General features: G+C 43.5%; 2 protein-coding genes across 9 annotated transcripts in view; one reads left to right on the top strand and one right to left on the bottom strand.

The window, feature by feature from the left end:
• Positions 1-6,575, bottom strand: part of taf6 (TAF6 RNA polymerase II, TATA box binding protein (TBP)-associated factor) — a 24,400-nt gene extending 17,825 nt beyond the window's left edge. Inside the window, exons 1-5 of one of the 3 annotated variants that reach the window (XM_036580876.1) lie at positions 6,479-6,564; positions 5,063-5,113; positions 2,431-2,588; positions 2,029-2,115; positions 1,513-1,666 (exon numbers count right to left, since the gene is read on the bottom strand). In XM_036580876.1, the coding sequence (XP_036436769.1) occupies positions 1,513-1,666; positions 2,029-2,115; positions 2,431-2,586 (397 nt within the window). In that variant the 5' untranslated portion in view covers positions 2,587-2,588; positions 5,063-5,113; positions 6,479-6,564. Of the gene's footprint in view, positions 1-1,512; positions 1,667-2,028; positions 2,116-2,430; positions 2,589-4,333; positions 4,521-5,062; positions 5,114-6,478 lie in introns of those variants that run through there. The other 2 variants (XM_036580875.1, XM_036580877.1) reach the window with 2 other exon arrangements.
• Positions 3,818-9,223, top strand: rangrf (RAN guanine nucleotide release factor). Of its 6 annotated transcripts, none has more exons than XM_036580880.1 (6): positions 3,818-3,951; positions 6,467-6,568; positions 6,994-7,110; positions 7,391-7,553; positions 8,589-8,683; positions 8,885-9,223. In XM_036580880.1, exons 2-6 carry the CDS (start codon positions 6,504-6,506, stop codon positions 8,991-8,993), a joined length of 549 nt encoding a protein of 182 aa, XP_036436773.1. In that variant the 5' UTR covers positions 3,818-3,951; positions 6,467-6,503; the 3' UTR covers positions 8,994-9,223. The 6 variants fall into 6 exon arrangements, with proteins under 6 accessions (XP_036436773.1, XP_036436771.1, XP_036436776.1 ...); XM_036580878.1 differs by lacking the exon at positions 3,818-3,951 and adding an exon at positions 5,707-5,814; XM_036580883.1 differs by lacking the exon at positions 3,818-3,951 and adding an exon at positions 5,727-5,814 and having other exon boundaries at positions 6,487-6,568.
• The last annotated feature ends 2,842 nt before the right edge of the window (positions 9,224-12,065 follow it).

Genomic DNA, 12,065 nt, shown 5'->3' on the forward strand with positions numbered 1-12,065 from the left:
TGTGAGGCGTTGGAGAGCAGGAGAGCGCTATCTTTCCAGGCTAGCTGTTTTTAGCTGCTGGCTATCTTGAAGCAGCGCTCCGTCACTGCACAACACGGAGAATTGATGATACTGTAGATCAAACAAGACACAAAATCACCGCTTTCAGTTTAAACATGCCTAAAAGGAGGACTCTGTGACTGGTGTGAGAGATTCACACTGCAGATAATGCTTTTACACAGCGAGCGTCAGATATACTGCGGTTCACCCCTTAAACTACTACGATAGCCTAGAGAAACCCAGCTGTCTAGCTGGTGTCTGAATACTGTGATCTGCTCTGACATGGATGTGGTAGGAGTGACCGCAGTGACCTACCGAACCGAGTTGACGTTGTTGAGAAACTAAAGAGTTTAGCTCTGTTGTTGGCCACTTGTTTAGCGTTTGTAGCGGGGTAGCCGAGCGCTCGACACCAGACAGATAAAATAATCTGTTTTCTTTCTTAAATCATGACTATTACAAAAATTGCAGCTGTGCTTTTCCAGCTGATAAAAACAGCTCAGAAACTTTCTCCCACTGTCCCAAGACAGATTAGTGAAATGTTCCACTGCTTGCCGAGTGTTTGTCCTGATCGGACCATAAGTGATAGTTTAAAACCACAGTTAACCACCCAGGAGCAAAATCAGCCTTCAAACGTGAAAGAAATCATGATTTGACATTTATCGCGATATGTATCGATATCGAACGATATGAGTTTTGTTTATCGTGATAACGTTTTTGGCCATATCCCCCAGTTCTAGCTGGAGCCTATCCCAGCTGTCATTGGGCGGAAGGCAGGATACATCACAGGGCAGACAGACAGACATACACATTCACACACTCACACCTTGGGGCAATTTCAGCATGTCCAATCAGCCTGACTGCATGTTTTTGGACTGTGGGAGGAAACCGGAGTACCCGGAGGAAACCCACGCAGACACGGGGAGAACAGGCAAACTCCACACAGAAATGACCCTGGTCACCCAGCCGGGAATCGAACCCAGGTCATTCTTGCTGTGAGGCGACAGCGCTACCCACTGCGCCACCGTGCCGCCCCCTGTTCTATTTAGTGAAACACAATAAATGTCAACTTTTTCTCCTCTGTTTTGTTGGCCTGTGTGTCTCCACCCGTGTTGGGGAAGTGGTTGTGATTGTGTGTTTATAAACAGTCTATAATCTCTCAGTGTATCCTGGTGGGAATCTGAGGCGGAATGTGTCAAGTGACCGACGGCTTTGTGTCCGACTGTGACGGAGTCAGTGACTCTTCTCTGAGTGATCAGATCCTCCGTCAGTGAGTTTGTTCTTTAGCGCAGCAGCTACACTCGGCTTACGCCACACGGTATCAGCTGGTATCAGATGTTGCTATCAGTGAATTTTTATGAGTAAATAATTGTGGTATCGGCCCGACACTCAATACCAGTATCAGTACTGATGCATCACTAGTATTTATGTACATATTTCTTGTCGTTATGATGTTTTTATTATTATTATTACTACCTTTGAGTGAGACGTCGAGGGGCACGCGGGGGAGGGGGGTGTTGATGATGTCACTCAGGTCCACTTCCTTCTCCTCATAGAAGTGCAGCTCACGGCCGCCGCCGCTCGCAAACCGGAACGGGATAAACTCCTGACTCTGAAACCCGTACAGAGGCTACACACACGTGCACACACACACACGCGCAAACACACACACGCGCAAACACACACACGCGCAAACACACACACGTTGTGTTACTATGTGGTTACTAGGTAAGGCTGCTAGAGTGTGTTTAGGTGGTTGCTATGGTGTTCCAGGTATCTGAGTATCCCAGATGGTTGCCAGAGTGTTACTAGATTGTTGAAATGGTAAAATTGAGCAAATATGACACATGCGGTTAATTAATATTCATTAATTTAATCACTTGGCAGAAACATATCGTATCACAATGTTTAGCTAATTACTGTAATGTGACGTGTTGCATGTAGAATACTGTACAGTGCGATTTTCTCTCCTGGGGGTTTGTTGCGCTTTACCTCCACGTTCTTTAGTTTCAGAGCATGGTCGATGTCACTGGTGGTCAGTTTGCGTCTTTTTCCGTGATGCATGAACTTCAAAGCATCCTACAGAATGAAAACAGCACCCCATAAATACTCAATGACACTGTTTTTAAATCAAACAGTAGAAGTCATATCGCCCCCTACACTTCCTGTAGTGTATTACAGACTGTCAGAGTGACTGTGTGGATCATATGAACATTATAGAGCTTTTTAAATGAAACAGTAGAAGCCATATCGCCCCCTACACTTCCTGTAGTGTATTACAGTCTGTCAGAGTGACTGTGTGGATCATATGAACATTATAGAGCTTTTTAAATGAAACAGTAGAAGCCATATCGCCCCCTACACTTCCTGTAGTGTAGTGTGATTGATGGGTACCTGAGCAATCTCTTTGATGCGGTAGCTGACCTCCTCACTCAGAGCCACACAGCTGTCCTCCTGAAGTTGACCGACACCCACCGACTCTGCCATTGCCTTCATCGACTCTGTGGGGAGAACCACGCTGCACTGCTTCTGCCGCCGCTCCTCCGCCATCACTGAGAGAGAGAGAGAGAGAGAGAGAGAGAGAGACAGACAGAGAGAGAGAGAGAGAGAGAGAGAGAGAGAGAGAGAGAGAGAGAGAGAGACACTTGTCAGTCATATTAAGATTCATACTGCAGGATTAAAATTCTGCACTAGCCACTCGGACCAAATCTAAGAACGTGTGACCAGAATTACGGAAACCTGTCTATCGTGATTTATGACTGCTCAACATTATCAATGATACTGATCATAAAAACATCAAACCTAAGTCCATTCAGTTAAAGACGGGATGTTAGCAGGGCTCACAGTAGGTTAAATCTAACGTCAGGCTAACAGTGACTAACTGAATCACACCAGAGACGGAGGAGGAGACGGTCGCTGGTTGTAATCTGAATGCAGAAGCTCAACATGGTGTCAGTTTATGGAGAAAGTCCCGCCCTTCAAGGAAAAGAGCCAATCAGTTTGATGGTTACGCAGCCAGAACATCCTGAAAAATTACGTTACTGAACCAGTACCAAACTTTCAAATCTGCTTTTTAAGCACTAATTTGACCTTCAGTTTGGGTATTTTGGTCTCTCCTCACTCAGACAGAGGAGTCTGGTGGAAATAACTGCCCTGCGGTGTTGCAAAGATGGCCGCCGAGTGAACAGATGTTCCTATAGGATCCTATTTGATCAAACACAGAGACGCAGCTGTTACTCACTTTTGCGTTTGATGGTGTAGTTGATGGTAAAGACAGAATAATTAAAGACAGACACAATTCTAGTGATTTATCTGCTTTATCTCCCGTGATGTGAACGCTGGTGCAGTATTTAAAGTAATTATAGACGTCTGGGTGTGTTATCGCGGGTAATACCACATAATCAGGACTCAAAGATAAGTCTGAGCTCTGTCTGATTGGCTGCGTCTCGTTCAAAAAAGCAGGCCAGGCTGAAACACTCCTTATAACTTCAGTGCTGATGGGCGGGGCTAAACTGCAGTGGGCTGAAAGGGTGCACGTGTGTAAATTCACTGGTTTTTATTTTTATTTCACAAAAACTGTCAGTTCAAAACTACAAACTCACCGTAAGTGGAGGGTATAAATATTTTTAACTGTAACAATGCTGACATCACACTTCAAACTCCTTCGTTTCCAAAAAAGAAAGAAAATTCTGTTTCCATCTCCGAGTCCTTTAATAACACAGCCAGTTCAGAGCTACGACAACATTATTATTATATTCACACCCTTCATTTCAGAAGAAGACACGTCCCTGATTTGGAGAAGCAGTGCAGAGTTTTACAAACATAACTGGAGAACGAATGAACACAGCAAATGCAGCACCGGCATCAGGAGGAACTCCACCGGGATGAAGAAGCAGAGAAACGTATTTAGTTCAGGTGTTTATCATAAATAAACCTCTGGAGCCGTAATCGGGCGTGTATGACACTCAGGGCTGCGCAGCTCATCTAAACACGGAGCTGAAGTTTACTTATTTTTCGAATTTTCCGTTCCACCTTAAATGCTGCAGCAGTTACGATTAAAACGCCCGAGGCACCGCAATGTAACTGCTGCACCATTTAAGGTGGAACGGAAAATTTGAAAAAGAATCAAACTTCAGCTCCGCGGAGAGTCTCACATTCTCAAACACGCTCACCGCTGCAGTAAACGCTCACACGGAGAAACTCGGGGTGTTAAATGATATCCCGGGCCGGTTCCGTTTAAAACCGGAGTGATTGATTTGATCGATTACTTTAAGTGTAAAAGCTGTTTGTTACTTACCGAAACCGCCGCTCCGAACAGGCCGAGACAAACTCCGCTACAAACGCGCGCGCACTCTTCCGCTCACAGACTAACTCCTATTTATCCCCCCCTCAGATTTTTTCCGCTGTTTTATTAAATTTAATTTTAATTTAATTGTTTTGTTTTTTTGAGCTCCGACCCGTTTTTCTGAAAATCCGCCATCTTGAGTGAGTGCCGAAGGTCCTTACCGTGAACACAGACAAAAACCAGAACTAAACTCAGATTTCAGCGGAAATCAGTTCTGTTATTGTTTCGCTTGTGCATCATTTTAAATCAATAACGTGTGTAGGCCTAAAGTTGAAAATGAAGAACTATTTACATGTAAATTCGATTTTCCGTGTAGTTTTATTAGTGTTCACCTTCCAGGACGAGTTCGATTGTATCGTTCATCTACTGGCCGTACTGATTCTGTTCGCGCAAAAAAAAACAAAAAAAAACCCTGGATCGGCGTTCTTTGCGACTAGTAATGCCTTTCCACTCCGAAAGCTGTGTATAAAATAGAAATCGAGAAAAAAGCATATGATCATATTAGAATATTTTAGAATTCATTTCCTCGTTTTAATAATTATTACAGTGAAGATTTACTGAAAGTTCTTAGAAACAATATTATATAATAAAGCATGAAATTATTAAAGGACAGTTGCACCGAGTTTTCTAAATTCATAATCCAAAATTCAGTGTTTGGTGGTTTATTGTAGAGAAACTTACCGACTCAGATGTCTTTACAGTGGTGGGGATGGGAACCAGGGGTCGCCATGACTACAACACAAATATAGACATTTTATTTACTATCCAGAACCACCAGTGAACCTACACGAGTCTTCTGAGTTTATATGGAATGTTGATGATGGAAAATAGTGGAAAATCTGAAATAATAAGTTTTCTTTGGGGACTATTTTGCCTCACAGCGCCCTGCATGTATCCCTCCACCATGAATGGAGTTTAAGTTCTCAAAACTATCATAAAACAGTGTCTCAGTCATCAGGCAGTGAATTCATAACCATTTCATGTAGTAACTTTCTGTGAGGGAGCTTTTAGAGGTGGACGTCTGGTTCCTATCACCACCACTGTGAACAATTCCAGAACGGAGCGTTTCACACCAAGCCTCTCTGATTACATCTTAGCCGTTATATTATACAGGAATTTTGAAAAATCGGTGGATTTCCCCAATAAAAGCGCCGCGTCAGTAACCTGAAATAATGTTCAAATCGCATTATTATTACTCCTCATATATGATGACAGTGTTTAAGGCGATCAGACGCTTCCAGAGAATCTCCTTTATTTCAGAAAATATTCTGAACAGAAAGAACACCACCAAGGACACCACGCGGACAGCAGGGGGCGCTGCGCCACTGAGACGCTGCTGAACATGGTGTGACCTCACTTCCTGGAAACGGCAGCGCTGGTATTGTTAGCCGCAGCTAAGCTAAACCTAATAAATACATTAATTTACATCTAAGGTAACTTTTACTGCAATTTCTCACGCGCACGATTTTATACACACATGATTTTCAGCGCGCGCCTGAAGTCCGCTTCAAATTCGCCAGTGTCTTGTTCGAATTTTCCGTTCCACCTTAAATGGTGCAGGAGTTGCATTCCAGCGCCCGAGGCGGTAACAGTTATAGTAATAACTCCTGCACCATTTAAGGTGGGACGGAAACAGTCGAACAAGAAGCTGAATTTAGCCTCGTGTATTTCGTGGCCATTTGAAGCTCACTGTGTTTACCGTTTCAGCAGAGCTCAAATAGTTTAGGAGCACTTAGGAACGGTTCTAGATTCACATTGGGCAGTTCAGTTCTGTCAGTGATGCAGTGTAGATATTTTTCTTGCTCGATGTTGTTGGCCTGCTGTAAGCTTTTTACTCGAACTCTCCATTCCACCTTAAATGGTGCAGCAGTGACAGTTTGGCGCCTACAAGAATGTTGACTACCTGCTGCACCATTTAAGGTGGAACGGAAATTAAAAAAGAACTTTATGTAGAATATGGTTATGTACAGTGTAATTAATACTCTATATTACATCATATTTTGTTTTCTCTGCAGTTACTACATTCAGTCCTTAACTACAGCGGTTTCTTTTCTTGTTTGCCTTGTGTGAAAACTCCGTATACAGGTTTATCTTTACCTGCCCAGGTGAGTTCTGACCCCTCATGGCCCGGCCGCTCTTCGGTGGAGCTTTATCAGCTACCGTCCCCCCCAACGCCACAGACATCAGGTAGAACAACATCTCTGAATTCAGCAGGAGGAGCTAAAACACTGACATACAAACATCAGCCTGATAGTCAGTCAGCTACAGATAGACATACAGATACGTCTCTATACGTTTTACTGAGACACACTGACCCTGAACTGGCGCAGCTGCTCTAATTAAACATCACTAACATGTGGGTCATTAAAGCTGTGTAATAAATATCTGACTCAGAAACAGACAGTCAGTAAACTCGTCTCCTGAATCCTGAAGCTTCATTTCTTTATCAGTCTGACTGAACTGAGTGTAGGAGCCCTAATATACTCACTACAGCACTGCTAACAGTCTCTCTGTATCTCTCTCTCTCTCTCTCTCTCTCTCTCTCTCTGTATCTTTCTCTCTCTCTCTCTCTCTCTCTCTCTCTCTCTCTCTCTCTCTCTCTCTGTGAACAGTGAGTTAAGGGAGATTCCTGATAATCAGGAGGTTTTTGCTCACGCTCACACAGATCAGAGTATTATTGTAGAGCTGATGGAGTATCAGGCTCAGGTGGAGGACGCTCAGGCCGCCAGGTAACTTATTATTTAACTCAATCACCACAGCCTTTATTCCCCTTTCATTCATCCTTATAACCCACAATTCCCATTCATCCCCTTCATTACCAGAGTCAGTTGATAATAAATGTTTCTGATTTGATTTGGGATTCCAGGATTAAAGTATGATATTGAGGCATTTTGTTGGATTAAATTCAATCAAGAAGCCAAATGATGGTCAGGATACCTTAAATACACTGAACTGGTTCAGTCAGATTTAAATACAGCTGTGTGTGTTTGTGTGTGTGTGTGTGTGTAGGTATCACTTTGAGGACCTTGCAGGCAGTAATAAAGCGAGTGCTGAGGGATTGTGGGAAGTTCGGGGGGTGGAGCCTATTCCCCAGTCTCAGATAAACCTGCAGGAGTGCAGCTCAGCCTGGCTGCTCAGCGGAGCTCAGCTCATCTCCAAATTCAACGAGGAGGTGCTCACACTATTCTCACACTGTACTCACGCTATTCTCACACTTCACACCATACTCACTGTACGTACTATGCACACCCTATTCTCACAATATACTCACTATACACACACACTGTATACAGTATCCTCACACTGTATTTACTAAACTCACACTATCCTTACACTGTATTCACTATACTCACACTATTCTCACACTATACTCACTGTACGTACTATGCACACCCTATTCTCACAATATACTTACTATACTCACACTTTACTCACACTACACACACTGTACTCACAGTATACACACTGTACTTACTATACATGCCCTATCCTCACACTGTATTCACTGTACTCACTATACCCACACTATACTCACAATATACTCACTATATTCACCAGACCTACTAAACACACACTACACTCACACTGTACTCACACCATACTCATGCTATACTCACACTATTCTCTCACTATATTCACAATATGTTCACTATACTCACACTGTATTCAGTATACTCACTATTCCCTTACTATATTCACACTATACTCACTCTGTATTCACATTTCTCACACTACTCTCTATACACATACTATACTTACTATACCCACACTATACTCACTCTACACATGCTGTACTCACAGTATACTTACTATGCACACACTGTACAAATTATACACACTGTACTCACACTACACACAATAGTTAGTGTGCATACTCGTTGTGCTCACACTATACTCCATATTCATAGTATGCACACTCTATCATATTACACACTATACTCATACTACACGTTTTATTCATACTATACTCACTATACATACTATATACTGTATACACACACTATACAGACTATACAGTAGTGTGGAGGGACAGTGTAGAGCACTGGAGATCACTGGAGGGGCAGTTTAGAGGAGGGGAGTGCAGTGATTTTCTGTCTCAGGATGTCCCAGTGTTTGCTGTGTTGGACAGTCTGTTGGTCAATCAGTGTGGGCAGTGAGATTGTAGAGCTGATGTTCCTGATTTAGTGTGCTTTGTTTTTGTTTACAGGCCAAGAACACTGTAAACATTCACCTGTGCCTGTTCCGTCTGCCGCAGTACACTACAGACATCCTGATCACCTTCAACGACCCTGTAAACATCAGGTGAGTTATAGTCACGCCGGTGCTGCGGGGGAGGGCGGGGGCTCATCATCCACAACAGTTTATTATGATATGCACTGCAACACCCGGACTGTTCTTCAAGGAAATAATAATTCTCTTTCTCTCTTTCTGTCTCTCTCTGTCTCTCTCTCTGTCTCTCTCTCTCTCTCTGACTCTCTCTGACTATCTTTCTCTCTCTCTCAGTCCTCTCAGCAGTAGTGCAGTGGTCAGTGCGGATGAAAGCTGGACGCTGCAGGACTTTCTCACTCTGCTGCAGTCCATGCGGCTGCTGGATCCCGGAGTTTTCACATAGTTCACACAAAACTCAGAGTGAAATTTATTAAATATATTAAATATTTTTCTGTTTATGAAGTACATTCTGTGAGTTAGTGTGAAAGGTTGAGCGGATGGTTTATGTTCCGTTAACTGAGAGGATTTTTATGTCTGTATTTTGATGTTTCCTGTTATTACTTCCTCCACCGATTCACTGTTTCAGTGAGTTTTAATTTGTTAAAAACTAAAAATTCCCCTGTGGAAAATGTACAGAGAGTCGGAGTGTTTTAAATGCTGCCAGCAGATGGCGCAATTCTGCACTTTCCCTCCCCACACAGAGTATAAACATGAACGCAGACTGCTGAGTGTGTGGTCCGGTGTGGTGACCAAGGTGGTCTCTCTGCAGAGGATGAATCTGGGTTTGGTGGATGTCAGGAGAACATTACCTACTGGAATGCAGAGCCAACAGTAGAGTTTGGTGGAGGAGGGATGATGGGCGGGGCTGTTTTTCAGGGTTTGGGCCCCTCAGTTCCAGTGAAGGGTGATGTTGATGCTGCAGTACAAAGACATTTTACACAGTTATCTGCTTCCAGCTTTGTGTCAGCAGTTTGGGGAAGAGCCTTTCCTGTTCCAGCATGACTGAGCCCCTGAGCACAAAGCAGCTCCATGAAGACATGGAGTGACGAGTTTGGTGTGGAGGAACTCCAGTGGCCTCACAGAGCCCTGACCTCAGGGCCTCAGGGAAGACTGATTGAGGGAGGGGGGAGCTCTGAGAACTTGAGGCATGGGGGGGGGCGTGGGGATGTGAACACTGTCACGGGAGCGGAAGGTGAGGATGTGAATTTATAGGGTGTTAGATTGGAAGAAGGAGGGGTTTCAGCCAAGCTCCTCCCCCCAAATTTCAGTTATAACTACATATACTGATAATCACTAAATACCAATAGTTATATAATAATAATCGTTACAACACTGATAATTGATGTACACTGATAATCGTTATATATTGATAATCGATATACAGATTCTCTTCCTGCTCAGACTGGACCTAACTGACCCGACCGGGGCAGAACGGCGGCAGGTTCAGGATTAAACAGTAAACAGCAATTCAGTTACGGTTCACTGTCTGAGACTTTATGGGTCAGTTATTCAGAGAATCGCAGACTGACCGTGTACTCACTGCTGACCTTCAGCTCCTCTATGGCCTCTTAGAATCTTCTGTTCCACCTTAAATGGTGCAGCGTAACTGCCACACATTTAAGGTGAAACTGAAAATTCCAATAAGAAGCCAGTCTCAGCCTTGTAGTTCCTGTGCTGATGCTGGATGTTCTAAGAGGTTCCGCTGCAGTTCTAGAGGGGAACCGAGCGCTGCAGGAGTTTCTACTGAAAGCCTACATGTGATGAAGTTAAACACTCATCCAGCCAGAACTGATATCAGTCATCAACTCATCACTCGCTTACTGACCAACTCTCAGACCCTTCAGCTGATCTCACACACTCTCACACACACTCACTCTCTCACACTCACACACGCTCACACTCTCTCACACACGCTCACTCTCTCTCACACTCATGCTCACTCTCTCACACACACACACACACTCTCACACACACTCACTCTCTCGCACACTCACACACGCTCACACTCTCACACACATTCACACACTCATACACTCACGCTCACACTCACACTCACACACACTCATGCTCACACTCACACACATTCACACATGCTCACACTCACACACACTCTCACACACATTCACACTCTCACACACATGCTCACTCACACACACACACACTCACGCTCACACTCTCTCACACACTCACACTCACGTTCCCTCTCTTTCTCTCAAACACACACGCTCACACACTCTCTTTCTCTCTCACACACACTCACTCACGTTCCCTCTCTCTCTCTCAAACACACACTCATGCTCACACACTCTCTCTTTCTCTCTCACACACTCACACATGCACACTCACACACTCTCAATCTCAGTCTGTATTTCTCTTTACGCTGGTCCTTAATAACAGTGTTATAACAGTGTGTGTATTAAGCAAATTAAAGACTCTGAACAGCGTCAGTGGTCAGTCTGTATTTTATTAAGTAAAAATAAAGGTTAGATTTATTAATATTTACAGTTACAGTACAGCAGCCAGTGCAGAAATCATCACAGCAGAAACTGATTCAGTAATTCAGTCCAGAACTTACTGCTGAAAAACAGCTCAGATGGTCAAACTGGATAAGCTGGTCAGACTGGTGGACCAGTGTGGTGACTGCGGTCATTTGATGGTTCAGCTGGACAACCGAGTGTGAGTGTGTGTGAGAGTGCATGTGTGTGCGTTTGTGTGTGTGAGAGTGTTTGTGTGCGTGTATGTGTGTATGCGTGAGTGTAACTGTGTGACTGTACTGAATTTGTTCGGCAGCACGACAGTAATAAATCAGATCCAAACACAAATAAAAATGATAAACATCTGAATCGTGAGAGTCTCTGTATCTGAGCGTCTGCGCTGAGACCTTCAGTCCAGAACCTCCTTATAAACCGATAATCATAAGCCATTATAAACCAAAGTTTATAAACTGATAATCATTATAAACCGATGTTTATAAACAGATAATCAAGACTGACACGTTTCACATTTGTACTTGATTCTCTTGTTTGTTAGTTTAAAAAATAAAAAATCACCAAAAATCTCACAGAATGATCTCCGGATCATCATTCCAACCTCAAACCAAACTTCCGGAATCTGCTGAGGAGCTGATACATCATGTGCAAAAGTCTCGGCCACCTGGGGGCGTCACAGTTCAAACAGGCTTTTATTTATTCACAGAATTACAATCACTGTAAACAGCATTAATACAGTAAGCAGTGATTTCGTGAGTGTTAGTTTGACCGTTTCCTGCCCGCTCCTCCAGGGTGACCTGTATTGATCAGATCAGGATTCGTCCAGTACCTGCTTTATCCAATCAATACTTCACTAAATCACTATATCAGGAGCTGCTGATGGAGTTTAATAAATCATTCACCTGCTTTTCCGGAAGGAATTCGGCTGATTTACTGTGTTTGTGTTTATTTGAATCTGTTATAAAGTATTTAACTGTTTCTCAGGG

The sequence above is a fragment of the Colossoma macropomum genome, unplaced genomic scaffold, assembly GCF_904425465.1.
Source record: "Colossoma macropomum unplaced genomic scaffold, Colossoma_macropomum, whole genome shotgun sequence".
NCBI lineage: Eukaryota > Metazoa > Chordata > Actinopteri > Characiformes > Serrasalmidae > Colossoma > Colossoma macropomum.

Bases quoted from the DNA above. Each gene is read 5' to 3' on its own strand.
- rangrf (XM_036580880.1), top strand. From the start codon at position 6,504: ATGGCCCGGCCGCTCTTCGGTGGAGCTTTATCAGCTACCGTCCCCCCC. The intron at 6,569-6,993 runs GTAGAACAACAT...CTCTGTGAACAG, and splicing joins CCCAACGCCACAGACATCAG to TGAGTTAAGGGAGATTCCTG. The intron at 7,554-8,588 runs GTGCTCACACTA...TTTTGTTTACAG, and splicing joins TCTCCAAATTCAACGAGGAG to GCCAAGAACACTGTAAACAT.